Here is a 19,366-nt window from a genome sequence, read left to right as displayed (position 1 = left end):
TATCTACCTATTCACCTATGTTCATCCATCCATCCATCCATCCATCCATCCGTCCGTCTGTCTGTTTGTCCAATTCTTTAATGCTATCTGATTTTATTTTAGGGATATATCTTTGAGAAATAGTTTGTAAACTATGTTTAATTATTTAACTGTTTAACATTGTTTAATACATTTTTTTAAAGCCTGAGAATGATGTTTATCAACATGAGTATATGGCATGGGAAACTATAAGGAGGCAGCTATGTCTCAGATTTTGTTTCCTAACGTAAATGCTTATAGGAAATATATGAAGCAAAGATATATTAAGAAGGGTACCGACTTTTACTTTTTTGGTATTTGTTCACAGTGTTCTTTGGATTCCAGTTTGAGAATTATGATTTGCCTCTTGAAGATCCCCTCTACCAATGCCACAAGGGTATGTATGTTTCAGACAAACAAAACCAGTTGGTATTTAGTTATGTTTTCACCTGCAAAGCAAGCACGGGCAGTGCTGAAGAAGCAGTCACTGCGTGCTGAGTGCTTCGCTTTCAGTCTCCTTCGAAGTGCCTAGTGTGAAGAGCTCAACTATATCGCAGTATCATTTTTAATAATTGGTCCTCTTAGGTTTGGGCCGTGTCCATCAGTCTGTCCTCCATACGACGAACAAGGTGATCCTTCTAAACACAGATCTCATCACATTAATTCCTCGCTTTAAAATCTTTGATACTTTCTCATTTCTTTTAGGGTAATGTCCAAAATGCCTTAATGTAGCATGAGAAGAAGGTACTTCATTAACTTGCCAGCCTAACTTTCCAATTTAGTCCTCGGCTACCTGTCCCATCCCGCATGCCTCCTGCCTACTTTCAGAATCATCATCATCATCAAAACAACAACCACTGCTTCTGAGCACGTACCAGATGGCAGGCATTGTGCTAACGGCTTTGCATTTATAGTCTTATTTAATTTCATACTTCCTTGCCTTTGCTTAGGCCATTTCCTTTACCTGAAATGCTGTATATCCTTGTCAGTGAGGCTAACTTCTCAATCTTCATAATGAGAATTTGAATTTCAATGAAAAACGCTCATATTCTCTGTAGCAACTTCCTCCTATATCATATCCCACAGTGCGTGATAGAGCTCTCTGAATTAGCTTGTATTTTGTACCAACGTCTCCCCAGTGAGACTGAGCTTCATGAATTCCAGCACTGCGTCCCGTTCACCTTGGCGTTCCTGGCTTCCTTTCTGGGTTGCGTTATATGCAATGGTGCAGTAGTTTGTACTGCAGTGGCTTGTGACTATTGGTTAATATACCGAGAAGGCACATTTCCTGTAATGTTTACCTTGAATGTGCTTTCACAGACTCATGGTTGATGCTGGAAAGTTGCAAAGAGATCATTTGGTCTAATCTGTTCGTTAACAGGTAAGGGAAAGGCTCAGAGAGATGAAGTCTTGGCCAAGGTTACAGAGCTGGTTAGTGGAACTTAGGTCCTTTGATTCCAAGTTCCTTGATTTTTCTGTTGCACCATATCGCCCCATCGCCATGCTGCTTTGCTGGATGAAAGAGCAAATTTCTATGTAGGTTTGAATTGAGGTTTCTTTATTTCTTGGCAAGCAGGGATGCGTTATATATCAACAGAGACATATTCCTGTCCCCATTCATCCATCATCCAAGGCGACATTTATAGAGAGCAAAGAATGCTGATTCAGCAGTACTACTTCAAAGCGTTTCTTTTTAAGATTTATTTTATGTGGCAAGTACTACATGGGTTTATGTGGGGAATACAAACAAATTAAAGATATAATTCCTACCCTCAGGGGCAACTCACATGTAATGAATTCATTTTTATATCAATAAGGAAAAAGGATCTTAAAATGACCATATCCTTTGATTTAGTCATTTATTTTCTGGGACTCTATTCTAAGGAATAAGAAGAAAATGCAAATATTGTGCAAAAATCTATTTATTGGGATGTTATCATGAAACGGACTTTGTGGTCATTGAAATGGATGATTATGAAGAATTAAGTAGCATTGGACATTACTTTTATTATTATATTAACAAGATGTAGGATTGTATATGTGTAAGATTTCAACTTATAAACTTGTGTGCCACAAAGAAGAGAAATATAACAAAATGTTATCACTGGGTGGTGGGATTATGGATGACTTTAATTTCCTCATCTATACTTTCTACAGATCCTGCATTTACACATGGAGCAGGTATTACTTTCATAATCCAGACAGTTAGGACTGTAGAGGTTCAGAGGTAGTGGGAATAATGGCACGGGAGTCTTTTGGAGCCCAATCTAAATAATCCTGTCTTCCCCACAGAGCAATTCTGCCTCTGGAAATTGCCCCGGAGTTTGGTTTTGAATACCATTCGATATCTGCATGGCTTTGAGCAAGTTACTTCCTGCTTAACTGCCTCAGCTGCAGCATAGGGGTGCTGAAGCTTTAGTTACGAAGCAGATCACAGCTCATAGTGATGGAGGGCTTACTGCTGCCAAGTGCGTTACATACGTTATCCCCTTTAATTCTCACAACAGTACAGTGACGTGGAGGGCATTGTTATCCGCCCTTTGCTGAGGAGAGAACCAAGTCCAGAGAGGTTAAGTCACCTATCCAAGGTCACAGAGAGCTAGAGTTTGAAAACACGTGTGTGAAACTCTAGACCTGTGTCCTTACCTATTGCAGCATACTGTCTCCCCAGGATTGTTATAAGGAATTTGAATAAGAGAAACTATATGAAAACATCTAACTCTGCCTGATACTTAGTTGGTGCTCCATAAATGTTTCTGAATGGCTTCGGAAAGCGTATGGATTAAAACCGACCCTTTATGGGTGGATTTCAGATGGGGAAAGCAAAACCGACGATGCCTTTTTGATGCTAACCTTGGCAGGAAGCTGTGTTATGATGAATTGTCTCTAAGCTAATCGTGCTTTGGTGCTCACGTGCCAGGTTTGGTTTGTGCTATCTAACTGAGGAGACAAACTTTGAGAGGAGCTGGATCTGATGAACCCATAGAGTCCTAGGGGTTCTGAGAAATAGAGTGGGAGATCTAATGCAAACCTCTCCCAGTCTCGGCAGCTGGGGGTGCACACGAGGATAGCATTGGAGTTAGGTGGGTTTAAAAATGATGCCGCCTGGAAAAAATGCTTTCTTAAAGCAATAAAATGATTAAACCATGCTCTTCAAGCCACTGATTGAAGGTATAGTTCTGTTCTTGTTACTGTACAGCGTTGGTACAGTAGCCACCTGGCAACAGATTTTAAATAAAAAGAAAAGAGTGATCCCATTAAAATATCATAAGACTTTTAATACTTTTTAAAATGAAAGAGTCAGCAATGGATTTTATTTGGCCCCAATCTCATTGCAGAGTTTGTTGGAACCGTTTTCAAAACTGCTCAGCTTTGTAATTCAGAATGCTGTCTTCACTCTGGCCTACCTGGTGGAGGTGTGTGGCCTATGTTACCGAGCTTTCACTAAGGTAAGTGTCATAGTTGTGTCAAATCCCTGTTAGGCTAATTGCTTCAATATAGTTTTAAAATGGGTAATTCTACTGAGGGCTAATAAATATCATTGGAAAGAAACACTTTACATCTACATATATAAAAGCCTAAGTGACTGTCTGACTGTTCGACCGTCCAACCGGTACCTATGACACACAATGACCAACAGGGGGCAGATACTCAATGCAGGAGCTGCCAAGCTGTGGTGACTTGGCAACTGCGGTTCTCAGGTGATGCACCTGGAACCAGGGAGGAGGGAGCCTGATTCCAGAGTGCGTCACCCAAGAACCACCCTCTTGGAATCCAGGACCCCTCAGGGGATGTCAGAGAGCTGGTTTTGGCTAGATCCCTGCAGGCCAGGCCAAGGGACCCCACCAGTGCATGAATCTGTGCACCAGGCCTCTACTATGTACATAAAATGTCTTAAATATGCAAGTTTGGAGAATTGAGAATCATATAGTTTAGAAGAGAAGAGCTATTTAAAAAAATATTTTTATTGATTTCAGAGAGGAAGGGATAAGGAAAGAGAGATAGAAACGTATTGATAAGAGAGAACCATTGATCGGCTGTCTCCTACATGCCCCAACTGGGGATTGAGCCCTCAACCCGGGCATGTGCCCTGACCAAGAATCCAAACCATGACTTCTTGGTTCATAAGTTGATGCTCAACCACTGAGCCAGGCCGGCTGGACAAGAGAAGAGGTATTTTGACTGAAATGAGATAATAGTCTAAATGACCTCTTAAAGTCCTGCTCAAGTTTACCCATGATTAATGGGCTAGCCATCACTACATATTATCTTATACCCAAAGTAGAAAAAAATTAGGCAGTCATTTGTAAAAGCCTGTGAAGAGCTCCTTAATTTTCATCATTTATCTGTCTCCCCAGGGCTGGGTTCTCGGCCTCTGAGATTGTAATCTCATCTTTTGTCATCTTGCCTTAATAATGCTTTCTCTATTGCATTAGATTTAGATCCCCTGTCCCACCACTGGCGAAGTGGAAAACTACTGCTTGCCCAGTGCATATAGCAGCCTTGTTGGAGCTGGTAGACGCTAATGGAAAAGCAGGAGGCATTTCTGTCCTTACGAACAATGTGCAAATCTTACTTTCCAATTTCCAAGTTTATTTTCAATGGGGTCTCTGTTTCTGCTGTTTTCTTGAATGTTCAGAATGCTCCTTTATTCATGTTGTTCACTTCTGTAACCCCTTTATTTTCCTCATAAAAATCTAATTTTATACCAAGGCTTTAATTCTATTTAAAACATAGTTGTCTCATTTCTTTCCATTTTGTGTCCACTCTGCCATGTTAAGTGTTCCATGATAATCCTCTCTTTAGTCTTTCTGATTATAAACCATTACTCTGTCTGGAATGATATGTTTCCTAACTACCAAAAGAATCAACATTTTGTCTTTTTTCAAATCCTTCCTGAAAAATAACCCTTTCCTTCTTTTTACTTAAAAAAAAAATAGATCTGTAGGACACAGCACCAAATAGAATGAAAAGATGCTCTGTATTTAAAAGTCATTTTCTTTATGCGTGATTTATTTAAATCAGTGCATTTTCCAAAGGAAAAACCATAATGAGTTTGAATTTATTAAGTTGTCCAGTATTGGTATTAATGACAGGGGAACTTCCACCAATTTGAATTCAACATATTCTTGGATTTGAATATTCACTATACATTATTATCCCCTCATAATTGATCATAACTTTAGGGGCCTCCCACATCCTACTGTCATCACCCTTTTTCATTTTTCAACTTGAAATGAATGTTACTTACAGAAAGCTTCAATCTAGGGTGTTCCCACCTACTTCGTAGATAATGAGAAACTATCGGAAACTGTTAAATAGCAGTATCTAATCAAGCCTTCTCTATATTTAATAAAAAGAAAGGGCATGGAAACGTAAGGGACTTGGAGACTTCTCTTTCTGCCAATCTGGCATCCTAGATAACCTGAAAACTGCCCCACTTAAACACCAGAAATGCTGGATGAAATAAACATGATTTTTAAAATAGAGCTAATTTTATAAAAATGAAAGGAGACGAAAGTGCAGAGGACATTGAGAACCAGAGGGTAAGCATAGAAGCTGATAGTGTAGAAGTCTCGAGATAGGGAAGGGGCGGTGGTGCTTGCTTCGGCAACTTAGTGGCTTGAGTTTTAAAGTCCACACAGAGAAAGGAGCTGAGGTCTTGGGACTATTTTAGGCTGGGAGTTGGAACGGAGTCATCCCCACCAGGAAGTCAGGACCCTGGCAGGCTATCCACTTGGTAAAAGGGTGATTGGGAAAGAATATATTCTTATGTGGAGGTGACAAAGAATGGGATCTGTATAATCTGAGAACTGAGAGAAAGATTTATAGTAACTTTGAGAATTAGTAAACATGAACCTACCTTTGAACATGTTTAGAATTTGATTTATAATGCCTACATGCTCTGAACTAAAAAGCCAAGTAACATAGGTGCTGAGCAAGGAATAGCATTGGAGAGTCTGGCAGCAGCAAACCTGAAGTCAATCCTCAAACCTCTCTGGAGGGGTATGCTTTCGACTTAGGCCTAACAGGATTTCCACAAATAAGATCCTGATGATCATGACCCAGATTCTAAAATTATAAATCATATGAAGAAATAATCCACCATGAGCTAGGTAACAGAGTCAACAAACAGCAAGGTTATTTTCCCCTAAGGATTTCCAATATCAGAATGATGTGACAGAGATTATAAAACATGCTTAAATGATAATCATGCAAAGGAGAATTAAAAACATGAGAAGACATTTAGTCACTTAAAAAACACATACCCAGAAAGATTTGAAAAAAGTAGGAAGTCTAGAAATGAAATAGTCACTGACATAAAAAACTTGATGGACAGGTTAAACAGCAAATTAGACATAGCCAAAGAGGGAATTGGTAAGATGGAAAGTAGAACTGAAGAAACTACATAGTGTGCAGCAAAGAGATGAAGAGATCACGATGAGAAAGAGAAGTGTTTCAGAGAGGGAAAATAGGTTTCTTAGCAATTCTAGAATTTATGAAAGTCATTAATGCTTTGATTCAGGAAGTACCATGAGCACTAAAAGTATTACAAATAAACTAAAAATTTACCTGCTCATGTCATAGACTATATAAGTAAGGTACAAATTGACAGAACAACCAAGACAGATAAAATTTTTTAAGAGCAAGCAAAAGATAAGACACTTTGTAGATAGACTGACAACAAACTTCTCAACAGCACAATGGAAGCCAGAAGATAATGGGGAAAATGTCTTTAAAATTGTGAGAAAAAAAATAATGGTTCACCTGGAATTCTCTACCAGCTAAGCTATTATTTAAGAGTGAAGGCTAAATAAACTATTTGGAAAATTAGAAATCTCCTAATATATTTTTAACTGAAACAAGTACTAAAAGATGTATTGCAATACATTATGAGGCCAATAGATAGTTGATACCAACCTGACAGAGATGCAAAAATTCTGAAGGAATAATAGCAAATTAAGGATTTTTTTTAAAAAACCAAAGCCTCATGACCTAGTGAGGATTTTCTTGAACTGTAATAGTGGCTTAACTATTAGAACACTTATTTATGTCACTGTGTTACCAGATTAATGTAGAAAAACTTTTATCATTATCTCAGCAGATAGAAAAGAAACACTCTTTATAATTCAACATCCTCTTACGATAATTCTTGTCCAACTAGGAATAGAAGTAACTGCTTTAACTTGACAAAGGCTGTTAATCAGAAACCTCTAGGAAACATTATACTTAATGGTGAAGTGCCAGCAGTAGTCCCTTTACAATAATAAGTAAGACAAGGATGCCTGTTACCACTGCCCCTATTCACTCTGGCCCTGCGTGTCCTACTAAGTTCAGTAAGACAGGAAGAAAAATCCAACATATTGTAAAGGAAAGGAAAAATAAAACTCTCACTTTTTGTGGATATGTGATTATAAATGAACCAAAGAGAATCTATCTATAGGCACCTTTTTATAACTTTTATAAGAGAGTTCAGCAAGGATGCTGGGTACAAATGGATACCCAGAAATTACCTACCTTAATATTCAGCTACAAATGATTATTCTAGTAAGTGTACTTTAAAAATGTCATTTATTATGGCAACAAAAAATCTATCAAAATCTTCAAGAACTTTATGGAGATAACCAGAAAATATTATTTTTAAAAAATATATATTTTATTGATTTTTTACAGAGAGGAAGGGAGAGAGATAGAGAGTCAGAAACATCGATGAGAGAGAAACATCGATCAGCTGCCTCCTGCACATCTCCCATTGGGGATATGCCCGCAACCCAGGCACATGCCCCTGACCGGAATCGAACCCGGGACCTTTCAGTCTGCAGACCGATGCTCTATCCACTGAGCCAAACCGGTTTCGGCCAGAAAATATTATTAAACAACGTTTAATAGAGACACAGCTCATGTTCATGGATGAGGACCCAGCATAATAAAGAGGCTTATTCTCACAAAATAACCTATACATTTAAAAATCCCTAGCCTCCTTCCCTGATAAGAATGGAGTAGATAATTTGAACCTATCCTCCCATTTAACTTAAAAAGTTTAAAAAAATGAACAGAATATTTTTTGAAAACTTCTTAAAAGTATTAAAAGGCTAAGCAGATATAGAAGCGTGACCAGGCTCAGATCTGGGGGAGCAGAGGAATGCAGAGATGTGAGCCTAACCCTGAAGGTAGGTGTCTGCCTCTGTGGAAGAAGGGACTGAAAGACTTAGCCGAAATTCTGGAAGGTTCAGGCTAGGGGGACAGAAGTCACAATCCAGGATCTATCGAGAGTGGGAACTCTGTCAGGAACGCTGTCTAATGCCCCCACCCGCACATACACTTTTGGTCAGAACCACAGAGTAAAGAGAACTCAGAAGTAAACTTGCCCTCTTGTGGACACAGCTGGGTGTCAAGCTCTTTGGTGGCCGAAGATAAGAAAGTGCGTCTCGTACGTTTGTTAAGGTAACCCTGTACCTCCAGTGCCTCCAGGTACCCAGCGAAAACAAACAGAAAGCTCTCTGGAGGAAGATGACATTTCAGGCCTCAAATTATTTTTATAAATAACTTTTTAATAAAGCATCCAGCACACCAAGATAACTGGACATATGAGGAGGCAAGATAGCATGGGCGAGAATGCGTAGAAAGAAAAGACAGTTGGATACAAACCCACAGGGTCTCCAGGCTCTTGGTTGTGGTTAAGAAAGGACACACAGGAGGCTTCTAACAGGCTTACATGAGCTGCTGTTTGACCTGCTGCTGGTGCTAATCCACTTATCTGTACACTTAGGTTTTATACACTTTTTTGCATCTGTTACAATTGACAATAAAAAAGACAAACTTGAAAACAATCTAGCGTTACACTGATAGGAGGACAGATCGATGGGTTTGGGTATGTTCATATACATTATTAATCCGTTTAGTTGAATGAATTAGAGCTGTGTGTATCAAAAGGGGCTAATTTAAAAAAATGTAATGTAGTGAAAAAGTATAAGTTGCAGAAAGAGATGCAGAGTATGATACCATGATAGGAAGTTAAGAATATGCAATATATGTATGTATAATGTTATACACTACAATAGAAATTTAAAAACATGCAAAAATAATATTACACATTATAATGGAGATAAGCATTGGACATTATAATAATAAAAGCATAATATGCTAATTAGATTGGACGAAGCCAGGGCTACAAGGGAAGCCTGGGTCCCAGGTGCCTGCGAATGGTGGGAGGGAAGCCAGTGCCGGTAGCGGGGATAGGAAGGCCTACTCTTGCACGAATTTCATGCATCGGGCCTCCAGTATTTTATAATAATACTTTATAATAGAAATCTTAAAATATGCAAAATAATACTAATATAATACATATGTATTAAAAGTATAAAAACATACATGAAATAATAAGCAGATTCAAAATAGTGGCTACTTCAAGGAAGGGAGAAAGAATAGAGAGCACCATATAGGTACCTTCAACTGTTGCTGTGGTGTTTGATTTATTATTTAAAAAATGTAAAATCAGAGCAAAGTGTTACGATTTGATGAAGTATATAATATATTTCACCTCTTTATTTTTCTGTGTGCTTAAAATTATCCATTTAAAAAGTATTAAGTATTCGAGATCCTTTAAGCAGTTGTACATATTTGTCTCTAAATAATTTTCAATTAAAACAAAAATCTTTTAGATTTGTTTAATTTCTGCAATGCTGGGAAGCTATATCATTCCCTGTGTATAGGAACCAAATCCTGTGATTTCAGTACTGAAGAGCAGGCCTGTTGTTTTCTTATCCATTAAATGAGGAATGGGGAACCATTTTTTCTGCCAAAGGCCATTTGGATATTTATAACATCAGTTGTGGGCCATATGAAATTATCACTTTAAAGATTAGCCAGGTATATTTGGTCAAACATTTCATTAACTCACCCCTAATGCCTTGGCAGGGCCAGACTAAATGATTTCTCAGGCCTTATATGGCCCGCAGGCCGGACATTCCACACCCTGCATTAAATTATGTGTTCTCACCTGGCCGGTGTTGCTCAGTGGTTGAGCATTGATTTATGAACCAGAAAGACATGGTTCAGCTGCCAGTCAGGGCACATGCCCGGGTTGTGGGCTTGGTCCCTGGTAGGGGGCGTGCAGGAGGCAGCTGATCAGGGATTCTCTCTCATCATTGACGTTTCTATCTCTCTCTCCCTCTCTGAAATCAATAAAAATATGTTGTAAAAAATTATGTGTTCTCAGTGCTGCAGTAAACTCATACACACAAAAATGCCTTTAAAATTTTTTCCTTTTTAGTTTTAATTTTATTTATTGAGGACAGTTCATTATGCATTTTTAAATAGTATTTTTTATTTCTGATCTATGAATCTTTTAGAAGCTCTTTTGACTTTGATCTGTTCTAATTGAATTTTAGAAATTGCTTACCTCCTTCTATGTTCTATTTAGGAGCGGGATAAACTGTACTTGTCTCGTAGTGTCGTTCTGGAACTCCTGCAGGCCCTGAAGCTGAAATCTCCTCTGCCAGATACAAACCTCCTTCTGCTTGTCCAGGTAGGCTTATGGCTTGTTTGTAATACTTTCATGAGATCCACTCATGTTTGGAAAAACAAGGAAGCTATGGGACATATGCATAAATCAAATATTTCTGCCCCTGTGTGTGCCAGGCAATATGCTTTACATATTCCCCTCACTTTATCCTTACAGCCGTAGGAGACATTGGTTCCGTATCATAGATGAGGAGACTGAGGCTCAGGGGGGTCAGTGACTTGCCCACGATCACATAGCTGGCGTACGCAGAGCCAACATCCGGCCTCAGGGTCTGTTCATTGTGGAGCACAGCCTGGTCAGGCTTTCTGTCACTTGCCCAGGTGACCATAACGGCTCTGAGCGTTTTGTACTGCCTTCTTCTCTCTCCACACCAATCCAGTCTTCTGGCTTATGGCCACGTAGTTGAATTTTGCTAAAAGTCTACTTTATATCAGATCATGCCCAGCATTGAAAACCTACAGTGACGCTGTAGTGCCTGAACTACTGAAGCCTTTCATTATCTGGACACATTTGACTACTCAGCACTATTTCCCTTGTCAAATATTTACTTACCACCTATTTTGGACTAAGTTTTGGGAATACAGAGATGAAAAAGGCCCAGGCCTAGGCCGATAATACGTTAACCATTGTGCAGTATGTAAAGTACTAGGAGCAGGGAGTGGCCAACTCAGCCTGAGAGATGAAGGAAGGCTCATTAAGCCATGATGAGCCTTGACTTGGGGAAGGTGCTGGGGAAACAGATATGAATAAGCCATGGCCCCTTCCTTCCAAGATTTATTATCTGGTGGGTGAAGGTGACAAGTAAAAAATCTCCATCATAGTGTAATGGGTGTGTACTGAGTGTGGAAATGGTGTCGAAAAGACAGTGTGTGTGTGTGTGTGTGTGTGTGTGTGTGTGTGTGTGTGTACAGAAGTTGAGGCGTTTACCCGGAAAAAGAGGAGGAAGGATACCTGTCATTTGCCATTTAATACCCACCACTGGGTCCCTGTCCTCACTAGTATATAATACTCGTCTTTAGGACCAGAATTGAGTTTCTCTCACAGCCTTGAGATTTAATAAAGAGTTGGTATACCTTCAATGAAGAATGGGCCTCAGTTGTCTTTGAAGAGCTGCTGGGGGCACATTGAAGCTCTGTGAGGGCAGCGATTGCTGGAAGATGACAGCTGTGGGTGCCGGGCATGATGTAGTCAGAAGGAGGTGGCCCCCATTGAACCATGCCGCTAGGCAGCCCAAGAGGAAGGTAGAAGCTAAACCACAGCCTGGAAATCTCTAAGTTCCTGAGGTCGGGCAGCTGTTGACTCTCCCAGTGGCTGCCATAGGCCAGCCCCTCCTGCTCACACATCAGCAGCTACACTGCTTTTGAGCACAAGCAACTCTGACACAAGTGACTGTGAAGGTTAATGGGATCAGCACTGATTTGGAGGGGAGGGCGGTGAACTGGGCTTCGTGAACTCGCCACGGGAGAGTTAAGGCTCACAGGTCCCGTGTCTAGAGGTCACTTGCTTCTGATAGTGTTTTGGTTGGCGACCTCCAAACAGCCTAGGTTTCAGGCCCGGAAGGTGCTGTCCTGTGGGCATCGGAGAGCAGGCTCTTAATTGGCCCCGGTTTCTAGCAGAGCCAGTCTACGAGGCTGATCTTCTCGGGGTCCAGCCCCGACGCCGCACTGCAGCGGGTGGCAGGTCTTCTGGAGGTGCATTAGTCAACCATAATAAGCACTTGTCACGAGGCGGCAGAAGAACACTGACACCTTCAATTGCCCAGCGCTCAAGGGAACCACGAAAACAGTGATTATTGCCTCATAGCGAGGTGAATGAATAACAAAAACAAATTAGTTTTAGGAAGAAAGAGGGCAAAAATGTAGGTTCTTCTGACTGACTGTGTTTTTTGGACTCTCAGATACCATGTCAATGAATTCCATTTCATCTTTTTAAAACAGATGTGTATTTGTCATTGAATCATTCAATGTCACAAATCTAGTTGTAAAATTATTTAGGTTGGAGAGGTATTTTGGAGACATTTTGAGATTGTGCCCATGGAGAACAACTTTATGAACATTTCCACCTCCAACGAAGTGTGTTAAGCATTGTGCCATTTTGAAGTGATATACCTTTGTTCTATAAGCTTTAGAATAAACAATTTTCCTTACTGAGAGAAATAAAAGGGAGGCATACTTAAAAGTTCCCGTAGCTGCCCTGTGACTCCTGGCTAAGTGGTGGAGAGAAGTCCTCTGTGGGGCCACTCCTGGGATGAAGAAGCACTTGTCTCTCTTCATGAATAGCGCATCTCTCTATAGAGGTTTCCTATTCCTTTTTCTCTTGCCCTTGATTGCCTGGGCACCCCGGGTGTCCCCTGGGGGATCGCACAGGGGATACCTGCTCTCTGGTGGCTTCTCTTAGGCCAGAGAATCCAGCCTGGAGTCAGAGAAAGCTCTTCCCTTTCCTGGGGCGGCACAGCAGGCCCTGGCTCCCGGAGGACCAGCTCCCAATGTGGACACGTAATGTGTCTGAGGCAGACAGTGACTTCCTGTAAAGATATCAGGGCCCCCCATCTGAAGCAGTGGGGTGGCTTGTTTAACTGAAAATGCAGCTTGGGAACAGAAAAGAGAGCAATGTTTGGAAGGAAAACCTCCTCTGGGAGCTGTCATACATGACATTGGCCCCATTAGTGAAAAGTCGCTTCCTCAAACCTTGGATTTACCCTGCATTCTTTCAGCCACCAGGAAAACACGAGTGTTTCCTCTCCCTCTTGAGTTAATAACTTAGAAGATAGATGAGCTGATAGAGATGGAGCTGTTTCTAGTCTCATAGATAGACTGTGCCTTTGTTGTTTACCAAATACTCTCGGTAAGCATCCCCATAAAGAACAATGAAACACTTGCCCAAGGAATGTGAGGCAACCCAAGTTCTAAACATTTCAAGACAGTGACTGACCTGTTTTTTAATTCCTAGAATTTCTTGCTGGAGGCTGGTTCACGGAAACTTCCCAGCCACTAGAGTGGGTGTCCAGCCATGACTCCTATTAGTTTTTACTTACATATAAAGGCAGGCGACCTTGGATGTTCAAGTGGATTTTTTTTTTTTAAGAAAAAGAGGCATGAAAACAGGAAATAATTTGCAAAATAGAAAAAAATTGTGTGTATTCTTCGGAATCTAAAATGTCAACCTTCAGGGTGTGGGTGTTCTGCACTGTGGACCACGGCTTTGTCTTACTGTTTTAACTCAGATCTGCTGACAGTTTTGCTCTCAACTACAGTGTTTTCTCTTCTGCTGGTCTGCTGTAGGTCCTTTGTGTCAGATGTCATTGCACGTGTTCTCAAGGTGGACTGAAGCAGAGTTTTCATAATAAAGCTATAGCCCACTAGCAGCCACCACACAGGCTGTAGAAGCTCACATCCAAAAGAACGTCCTCAGCTCCCATTATGTCAAGAATAGACATTCTGCTAATTTGCATATAGCACACCCACTGTGTGGGATATACCTGCATGTTCGAGTGTGAGAAATCGTGTGGGTGAAAGGTTTTCTTTGAAGGATAGGTTAGTTGTGGGCTGGAGGACAAAGAAGTGGCAGGGGCACGCTGCTGTTTTTAATTCACAGGCGTGTGTGTGGGGGGTTATTAATGTTGAGTTACCAACAGTCTGATCACTCTTTGGGAGGAGAGGTGGAGATACTATTTTGAGTCTCATTTTGATAATGAAGTTAGTAATGACACATAATGGATACTGCATTTCTTCTGTGTTCTTTGGTATTGGGGCAGGCGTGCCTATTTCTATCTGAAAGTATAAAATTCTTCCTTGTATGGTAGTCATCCTTCCCACCCTGACTTTAGTTACATCTTTATATTTTGAGCAATTCTATAAAATTATAATGGCGTTTTTCCGTTCCTGGTTGGCAGCTATATAAAATGAAGAGAGGAAAGTTTACTTAGTCGTAGATATCATGTTAAAATGCACTGGATTAAAATGCATGGGTGAAAAATAAATAGTAGATGGTTTCAGGCTTAGGCACTTTTATACTCTTGACTCTCCACAGACCTCCATAACTTTTAGAGTGGTGAGTTTTAATCAATTTTGACTTCTAAGAGATCGCAGACCAGACATTTGAATTTGGCCTCGTACCTTGAGCCTACATGGTGACAACCTACTTACATGATGCCACTCCTTCCCCTTTGTAGGCGAGAGAGGCTTCTGCTGAAGATCAAGAAAGTTGAAGTTTTGCTTCTTCACGAATCTTGTCTTGCCCTCCAGGGCACAGCCAGGCCAGAAAGCATGTGTTAGGGGCTGAGGCCTCTAGATGCCCCAGGGACACTCCCACTCTCTGGGCTCCCTTCCTCACGGTTCTGTCTTGCCCTTGGCCTCTATTCGCTGTGCATCTCTTGTATCTGTTTTAAAGAAATTAGTTAAAATGTTGGTGTCTTGGCAGAGGTTTGGGAACTTAGTTCTAAGTAGTTTGTCTAAATTGCAGACTCAGAGAGCTTTTGAAAATATATTTTATGTGGAAAACTAGCTGCCAGGATTTTGGGAGCTCCTTCTTCTCACACTATACTTCTGTCAGATTTTTTACTTACAGGTTTTGGCCAAAGGTATAGGCTTTACTTTTTAAAAAAATCCTGATTACTTACTTTTCCTTGTATTAGAAATAAGCCCAAATTAGAAGAGCAGACATAAGCATTCCTGAATAAAATAATGGAAAATTTTAGGTTTTCCCTGGGTGTTACTAGCTGGCACTTTCTTTGCCAGATTCGTGGTTACCGGCCAAGGAGATTCTTCAGTGTCTGTAACTGTATCTGAGGCAAGAGGAAACGACAGGATGTGAGCGTGGAAATGTGTGTCCACGCCTGCCATGCGGCTTTCAGAGACAGCTCTGCCTGCTGTCTCCGCCTCCCCTGCTCAGTCACCTGCACGGAAGCACCTTTCGTGGAGGAGCACACAAGACCAGCTGGTGGCCTTGGCCAGGAAGTCGCAGGGCTTCCTCACCTCAGAAGGCCTTTGGCTATAGCTCCTCCTGTTAGCCCAAACCTGCCGCCTGTTATAATGCTTTGATCCTGGCCCCTGGTTAGTCTGCATGTGCTGGCTCCTGTTCCTCACCCGGCCTCCGTGAGATTTTCTCTACCACCCTGCCCTGTATTACCTCTCCCCAGTTTCATAAGGTCTGAGCCTGCCCAGCTGAGCTCATCTCGTTGCCTCGACCCACCCAACTCTTCTGTGCTCTTTCAGTGTGTGAGTGAAGTGAATTGGGAGGAGCTTTCAGTGCCAAAGCTTCTGTCTGAGCCTCTGGACTCTGCATAGCAGCGGCTTTGGGTCCCACAGTGGTTGGGGCCACTGGGCAGAGACCAGGAGAGAGAAACTAACCAGGAAATAAAAGCTCATAGCAAACTCGACTGATTTCATGTTTAACTTTCCCCCTAAAACCATTAATAAATAGTTGGGTGTTGCATTGAGGGAAATACCTGTAGATATCTATAAAGAAGGAATTAAATTGTCATCTGGCAAATCCATCCCCATCATGATCTCAGTTGTACATCATTGATGAATCACTTCATTTCACAAACTCTTGCTGAGCCCTTCTGAGATGTTAGGCTTGAGTCTAGTGCTGGGGTGAGGTGCATTGAGGCTGTGCTCTCGAAGAGCTCCCGGCAGGTGAAGAAATAGACTCATAGGTCATTGCAATCTCATGTCATGACTACTACAATGGAAGCATGTGAAAAGTCCCGTGTGACACAGCAGGAGTGGGGGCCATTATTAGCACAGAGGCGTGAATGAAGTGGGGTAAGGAAGACCAGATACGCAGGGGACTTGGAGGGGAAGAAACAGCTAGAATCCTCACTCTGAGGTTCATTGTTTTTCTGTTTTCATTCTAAATGTATGATATAATGCTAGAAGTCTGGAAAAACCTATGAAAATTTAGTAACTGTCAAGAGTGCTGAAGAATAAATAGAGTAATGTTGGAACTGATCTGACATTGCTGACAGCTTTTCTTTCTTCCTTGGCCAAATGCACGTTTCCAGTGCCACAGAGCTGTCTGGGTAAAGCAAGAATCAGTGTGTTCATCTCAGTACGATGATTCTGAATTTCTCATAGGAATCAGCTGTCATGATTAGCAAGTACCATAAATCCAGGGCAGATTGTCACAGGAGTAAACACTAATGAATTTAAGCCAAGTTAATAAAATTATAAACTACTTATTACTGTCCAAATGCCCTTAAAAATAATTATCCTTTCAATTTCTTATTAGTTTATTTGTGCAGATGCTGGAACCAAACTAGCTGAGTCAACAATCCTGAGCAAGCAGATGATCGCCTCTGTACCTGGAGTAAGTCCCAACTGAATTCATTGTCTACGTTTTATGTTTTCTCATTTCCTCATTTAGCAAAGAGGTATTTTTGGCCTGTGTCCTGGTTCACTTTGATAGAACAAACACTGTAAAGTTGAAAACATATTAGCATCTTTTTAAAAAGAGAACTAGTGAAAATTTAAATTAATGTCAGCCCTTGGAAACGTTTAATCCCAGGAAACATGAGTAAAATTGAAGCAGCTAGTTAAGGAGAGGAAAGGAATTACCAGACGTAAAGAATAGATTTGGCATTGACAGTGTGGCTCAGTTGGTTGGAGTGTTGTCCCAAAAATGTTGCGAGTTTGCTTTTCAGTCAAGGCACATACCTAGGTTGTGGGTTCGATCCCCAGTCAGGGTGCATAGGGGAGGCAACCAATTGATGCTTCTCTCTCATATCCATGTTTCTCTCTCTCTCTCTCTCTCTCTCTCTCTCTCTCTCTCTCTCTCTCTCTCTTTCCTCCTTCCTCTCTCTCTAAAAGATCAATAAAAATATATACTCAGGTGAGGATTTTAAAAAAAAAAGAATAGATTTGATTCAAGTTCCATTTTTCCAGAACCAATTTTCCTATACTGGCTCCCACTAAGTAATTTGATTTAACTACTTCTAGAAAGAAATAAGCATTGCAATACCTTGTTTTCCTTTATAATATTTTCTCTGAAAATTAAAAAATTTCCATTATTATCAACTAGTGAACTATTTGGTAAAGTATGTTAAGACTAGAGGCCCAGGTGGAGTCTGGCTGGGCCTGCGGGAGGAGGAGATGGCGGGAGGTTGGGGGATGTTGACCGGGTGCCAGTAGCCTCGGGGAGGGGCCATGGGTGGTTGGCTAGCCAGCCCTGCTTCTGATCAGGTTGGGGGACCAATCTGGGGTGGGGCCAGCCAGGGGGAGGGGCTGCAGGAGGTTGGCCAGCCAGCCCCACCCCCTATTGGGGTGGGGAGTGTGATCAGGGGTGGGGAGGCTGGGGGTGAGGGGCTGCAGGAGGTTTGCCAGGGCAGCTGGGGGGAGGGGCTGCAGAAGGTGGGGTAGCGGTGTGATCAGGGGTGGGGCTGGCCAGGGGGAGGAGCTGCAGGCCAATCAGTGTGGTGGGGGCACATAGGGGGCAGGGATGACCAGGGGGTGGGGCTGCGGGAGGTTGGCCGGCTGGCTCCGCCCCCTATTGGGGTCGGGGTGCGATCAGGGGTGGGGCCAGCCTGGGGGAGGGGCTGCGGGCCTATCATGGGGGTGGGCCAATCAGGGGTGCCCGGCTGGGGAGAGGGGCCACAGGATGTTGGCCGGCTGGCCCCACCCCCTGACCAAGCCAGTTTGCTGGCCACAGTGGGCATCATAGCGACCAGTCATCGGTCGTTCCGGTTGTTACAGATGCTGGCTTTTTATATAGATAGATAGATGATAGATAGGTAGATAGATAGATAGATAGATAGATAGATAGATTATCATTGACAGGATTGAAGATGAGAAGCCAGCAAGTTTACTAGAACAAACTCAGAAACTTTAGGGATATTGTTTATTGAAAACAATTATTTAAATTTTCAATAGAAAAAATTTAATAAAGAAAAAGGATCACCTATAATTCCTCTGCCTTAAAATGAGAAACTCTGTTGTTTTATACTATTTTTTCCATGTTTTAATCTATTCAGTATCCTAGCTTATTCCCATATTGTTGGAAATTTATATACTTTCCACCTTTATTTTGAATTATATCCTTGGGACTCATTCCTTAATTAAAGAGTAGGGATATATTAATGGTACATATTCTCATATTGCTTTCCAAAAAAGTTTTATTAATTTACATGTATAAGTATACCAGTTTTACCCTTAACACTAGTCATTTCTTTAAAACTACTGTTTATATTTTTTTGATAGATAGAAATTTTGAGAGCGGAAAAAATAATCATTCAACAGAGATAATTTTACTGCTAACATTTTAATGAATGTTCTTTCTCTTTTTCTGTGTGTTTAAACACAGTTTGGTTCATGTGGCATAAGCATTTCCCCCAAAGTTTAATGGCTGCAGAGCATTACCTCATGCGAATGTACCACAGACCAATGATAAAGAGTGTAGGGACTAGAGTCACAGCAGAGAATGAGGTCTGCCACTTACTATGTGATGAGGAAAGTCAGTTAACCTATGATTCTTTGATTTATATTATCTGTAAATTGGGATATATCATGGCCCAATGTCTAGGTTGAGGATTGAATAAAATAATGCATGTGAAGCATATTAGCATGGTGCTAACATGCAGTAAGTATTGAGTAAAAAATAACTATTAAAACTAATATTAAAAAACATTAATTCTGTTTGGATATTTTAGTTATTTTCAGTATTCTGCAATTGTAGCTAACATGTGATAAACATCTTCGTGCTTAAATCTTTGTCCATAGTTTAGACTATATTTTTATAATAGATTTCTGGGAGTTTAATTACTAGACTATGTTTTTTAAAGACTTTTTGATAGTAATTAGGGTAATGCTATGAGATAACATGCCAATG

At 41.1% G+C, this 19,366-nt stretch overlaps 1 protein-coding gene across 4 annotated transcripts in view; it reads left to right on the top strand.

The window, feature by feature from the left end:
- UNC79 (unc-79 homolog, NALCN channel complex subunit) overlaps nucleotides 1–19,366 on the top strand; it is a 226,932-nt gene that overhangs the window by 184,334 nt on the left and 23,232 nt on the right. For all 4 annotated transcript variants that reach the window (XM_059687243.1, XM_059687253.1, XM_059687233.1 and 1 more), the window contains 4 exons: nucleotides 347–415; nucleotides 3,357–3,467; nucleotides 10,442–10,546; nucleotides 16,775–16,852. In XM_059687243.1, coding sequence (XP_059543226.1) covers nucleotides 347–415; nucleotides 3,357–3,467; nucleotides 10,442–10,546; nucleotides 16,775–16,852 — 363 coding nt within the window. The remainder of the gene's footprint in view (nucleotides 1–346; nucleotides 416–3,356; nucleotides 3,468–10,441; nucleotides 10,547–16,774; nucleotides 16,853–19,366) is intronic.

Source organism: Myotis daubentonii, chromosome 1, assembly GCF_963259705.1.
Source record: "Myotis daubentonii chromosome 1, mMyoDau2.1, whole genome shotgun sequence".
NCBI lineage: Eukaryota > Metazoa > Chordata > Mammalia > Chiroptera > Vespertilionidae > Myotis > Myotis daubentonii.
Note: the sequence above shows the minus strand (reverse complement) of the source record. Positions and strands in the feature narration are given on the sequence as shown.